At 46.8% G+C, this 4412-nt stretch overlaps 1 protein-coding gene across 4 annotated transcripts in view; it reads right to left on the bottom strand.

Annotated features, from left to right (window-relative positions):
* ADK (adenosine kinase) overlaps positions 1–4412 on the bottom strand; it is a 620365-nt gene that overhangs the window by 593623 nt on the left and 22330 nt on the right. For 2 of the 4 annotated variants that reach the window (XM_011928455.1, XM_011928464.1), the window contains exon 1: positions 1037–1435. The exons of the other annotated variants lie outside the window; for them this stretch is intronic. In XM_011928455.1, the coding sequence (XP_011783845.1) occupies positions 1037–1050 (14 nt within the window). In that variant the 5' untranslated portion in view covers positions 1051–1435. Of the gene's footprint in view, positions 1–1036; positions 1436–4412 lie in introns of those variants that run through there. 4 annotated transcript variants of the gene reach the window in all.

The raw sequence follows: 4412 nt of genomic DNA, 5'->3' as shown, positions 1-4412 counted from the left end.
CAATTTAAGAGACAGACTGTGTCCGAGTGTAGCACAGTTAGATCTTACTGATCCTACTGAGGGTTAGGTTCCCAAGCTATCTCTTAAACACAATGTAGTAAAAATTGCCATTGAGAAGCCCTTAAATCACCAGGACGGGTGGAGCCTGAAAAGCTCATAGACCAAAAATGAGCTTATTTTGTTTCTCTTCACATTTTTGTGCTGGGGCCTCCCTTTCTCTGGGACAATAAAGCCCAAGTTCTGCTTTTAAAAAGGCCAGTCAGAACACTGGGTACATAAGGCAATTTATCTCTTTTTATAAATAGTTGAACTAGCGTAAATTAAACAGTCAAGGCTACTGGGAGAAAGCGGACAAGCCCATTATCCTGTCCCCATTAACAAAAAAAGAACCTTCCAAACTGGAAGGGCAATTGGGGGAAAGTCTCCAGTTTCACGGCTTTCGCTACATGCCCAGTATCTCCCAACTCATTTTACTTGTGACTCTCAGATAAAAGGAGTAACGAAACAAGATGGTACCTTCGGGAACCAGGGTCCTAATTCCAGTCATGAGCAAACATTTTAGAGACACACAATTTCACAACTTGAGGGCAATATACCTGCATCAGAGAAGGGCCAACTTTGCAGGTCTGCTCCCGGCTAACAATGAAGTTCTGTCAGAGGGCATGACACGCAGACATGACACACACTGTGCACGCCACGCTCCCTCGGGCCCTGGGCCGCCCCCGGGGGCGCGGGTGGGGCACATTTTTCATGGGAAATCCACTACACACCCAAGAACGCTCGCAACCCTGGAATCTGGGCGAGGGTCACCTCAACCAAGCAGTGACACACAGGACTCCCCAATGTGCCACAGACCCGAAAACTTCTGAGGAAAGCAGAAATGCCCAAATGAAAAGTGCGGAGGGAACCCCCAACACCAGGGGGTCCAGCGGCGGAGGCAGGCTCTAGACCACCCGCGAGAATGGGCGACAGTGCTCAAGCGCTCAGGAGGCTAACGCCCAGCCCGGAGCAGTCGAGGCAGCCGCCCGCTCGTTACCTGACGGATGTCATGGCTTCGCCCTCCTGCCCCACGCCACGGCGCCCGCGTCCGATGCTCTACGTCCGCTCAGGCAGCAGCAGGTACCACAGCAACTGCTTCCCGGCTCAGGCACTCAGCGACTGGGAGCGCGTCCTCACACACCCCGCGCGCGGGCGGCCCCTGGCAAGCCGGCCCCGCGTGCTGATTGGAGGGAGGGCGGGCGCTCCGCCCCGGGAGAAGGGCTGGAGATCGTCCCCAGACGCCGCGGGCCACCGCGTGTCTCGTGCCAGCTCGCTGGCGCGCGGGCTACCGAGCTGACTAGCGGGCGCGGTGGCCATCTTGAGTCCTGGTAACAGCGTCCCCGTCACCCCGCAGTTTACAAGGCGAGAGATTGGGTGCCCGCCCCAAAAATGGCCGCGCCTCTGGCAACCGGTTTAGCAGTCACATGGCCACGGTCTACCTCGGCAAGCTCAGGTCCCTTTAACAGCACTTATGAAAGAGGCGCTGTCAGGGCAGGTCTTCGGGAATGGGATTTAACAGCCAGCAAAATCCATCTGCAAAGGTGGGGGGGGAGGGGAAAGCAACAGCCTGGGAAGCCTCAGCCTAGGAAAAAATAAAACGCCTGGCAACAGCAGCACGACGTGCTAATTCCAGTCCGCAGCCTTTCAGAGTCAGTTGCTGGATCTGATGGTCCCAAACGTTCCTGAACTTCAGAAACACTTAGAGCAGTTTATTTAATATGGAAAGTGTCACTTTATCAGAATCTAGAAAGGTAAGGCCTGGACATCGGTATTTTTAGCAAGTTGCCAGGTGAATCAGGTACAGACATAAAATTTTACAGCCTCTGGGCCCCACTCAAGACTATCCTATTTGACACACTTAATTACCTCACTTTTCAGAGAAGCATGCGGGCTATAAAAAAAGAATCTAAGACCATAGGGGGGAAAAGTGGATGGCTCCCTAACTCCTGACTCTAATCTTACAGGTTTAATGCAGTTGAAGGGTTAAGAAACTATGAACCAATAAAAGGAAAATTAACTCCAACTATGAAAAGGGGAAATCAGTAAATGCTTTATGATCTAAATTGCTTTTCTTTATTGCTTTATTCTCTGTGCAGTAATTTTTTTTTTCTTTTTTTATTTTTTAGAGACAGGGTCTCACTACATTGCCCAGGCTGGTCTTGAACTCCTAGCCTCAAGCAACCTCCCACCTTGGCCTCCCAAAGCACTGGGAATATAGGTGTGAATGACTGGGCCCGGTTTTACAATGTTATTAATAGACTACAATATCCAGTGGCATTCACTTACCATCTAGGATGGTGATCAATTTCATATGTCTGAAATCCGTTACATCAGAAGCAACCCAATACCATCAGATATTGAAATTGGCTGATGGGACTGAAGAACTTGATTTTTAATTTATTTAATTTTAATTCATTTAAATTTTATAACTGAAACAATATATTTTTCCATTAAACACAATTGTATTGTTTTGGTTGGACTACATCTCACTTTTTTTTTTTTTTTGAGATGGAGTCTTGGAGTGCAGTGGCATGATCTCCAACCTCCGCCTCCTGGATTCAAGTAATTCTCGTGCCTCAGGCTCCTGAGTAGCTGGGACTACAGGCATGCGCCACCATGCCTGGCTAAATTTTTTTGTATTTTTGGTAGAGACGGAGTTTCACCTTGTTGGCCAGGCTGGTCTCAAACTCTTAGCCTCAAGTGATGTGCCCACCTTAGCCTTCCAGGTGTGAGTCAACACTCCTGGCCTCGTTTTATCTTTTTTAATATGGCTGCTAGAAAATTTAAAATTACAGGAATCTTGCATTGTATTTATACAGAACAGTGCTGCTCTACAGTCTAAGTTAGCCTTGCCTATCACTGTCCCTGTGATAGAATAATTAAGTTCACAAAATCAAATTAGTAAGGAAGCCAGTTTATACAAATCTGTTTCCTTGCTAGCCATAAAACACATCAAATATTCCAGAAGATTTCAAGTTTCCTTAGAAAATGCTATTTTTAGCATTGTTCTCTTTAATTTGGGAAATGCCTATCCAGAATGAAGCCATGGTCTATAAAACTGATGTGTTCAGTCCATGAGTAAAAGCTGTTAAAACACTGAGCTATACTTGGTGTGGTTAAGACTTTGATCCACAAGCAAAATTAGTCAGCTGTTCCTCTGGATTAAACAGGATCTGAAGCAAAGCAGCAGCTGGATTAGCAATTCAAAGTGGTGGAGACACTGACTAGAGTTACCCACCTTCTCTTGTGGAAAATGTTGATAGATAATCCACATTTCAAACCATCAGTGCTTTTCAAACTTTAACATGCATACAAATCTCATGGATCTTGTTAAAATGCAGGTTTGGCACTGCAGGTATCAGTAACCAAAACTTTGCATTTCTTTATGTTCCCAGGTCTCACCAACTGCTTCTGGTCTGTGGGCCAGGCTGAGTAGCAAGGCTGTAAAGGTAGCAAGAGATACCTGGTTTGCAACTTCTGCTTGACTTCCTATTACCTGCATGACTTTAAGCTGTTTTTTTTGTTTGTTTGTTTTTGTTTTGTTTTTGAGATGGAGTCTCACTCTATCACCCAGGCTGGAATGCAGTACCATGATCTTGGCTCACTACAACATCCACCCCCATCCCCCCACCCCATCCCCGGGGTTCAAGCATTTCTCCTACCTTAGCCTCCCAAGTAGCTGGGACTCAAGGCACGCACCATATGCCTAGCTAATTTTTTTTTTTCGTGTTTTTAGTAGAGACAAGGTTTCACGGTGTTGGCCAGGTTGGGCTTGAACTCCTGACCTCAAGTGATCCGCCCACCTCGGCCTCACAAAATGCTGGGAATACAGGCATGAGCCACCACATCGGGCCTTTAAACTGCTTCTTAATCTGTCTGTCCCTCGGTTTACCCATTACATGCTGTTCAGGGCACTGTGAAGATTAAAATTTAATGAACTATAGTAAAGAGTCTAATAGAATCCTTGGCACATGGCATAATTATTACTTTGTTATTATCATAATAGTTAAACTTACATCTCTGGAGGCATGATCCCAAAACTAACATGAACTTGGCCCTCTGAACAATCAAATGCACTTTTGCTCATGCTGAACATACTTTGGTAACACCTACCTTTGATTTGTAACATTAAAATTTTCAAGTTAAAGCCACGTGCGGTGGCTCATGCCTGTAATCCCAGCACTTTGGGAGGCTGAGGGGGAGGACCACAAGGTCAGGAGTTCGAGACCAGCCTGGCCAATACGGTGAAACCCCATCTCTACTAAAAATACAAGAATTAGCTGGGCCTGGTGGCACACACCTATAGTCCTAGCTACCTGGGAGGCTGAGGCAGGGGAATCACTTGAACCCGGGAGGCGGAGGTTGCAGTGAGC

This window comes from Colobus angolensis, unplaced genomic scaffold (assembly GCF_000951035.1).
Source record: "Colobus angolensis palliatus isolate OR3802 unplaced genomic scaffold, Cang.pa_1.0 Scaffold12, whole genome shotgun sequence".
Classification (NCBI taxonomy): domain Eukaryota; kingdom Metazoa; phylum Chordata; class Mammalia; order Primates; family Cercopithecidae; genus Colobus; species Colobus angolensis.
This window is presented reverse-complemented; position numbering and strand designations above follow the sequence as displayed.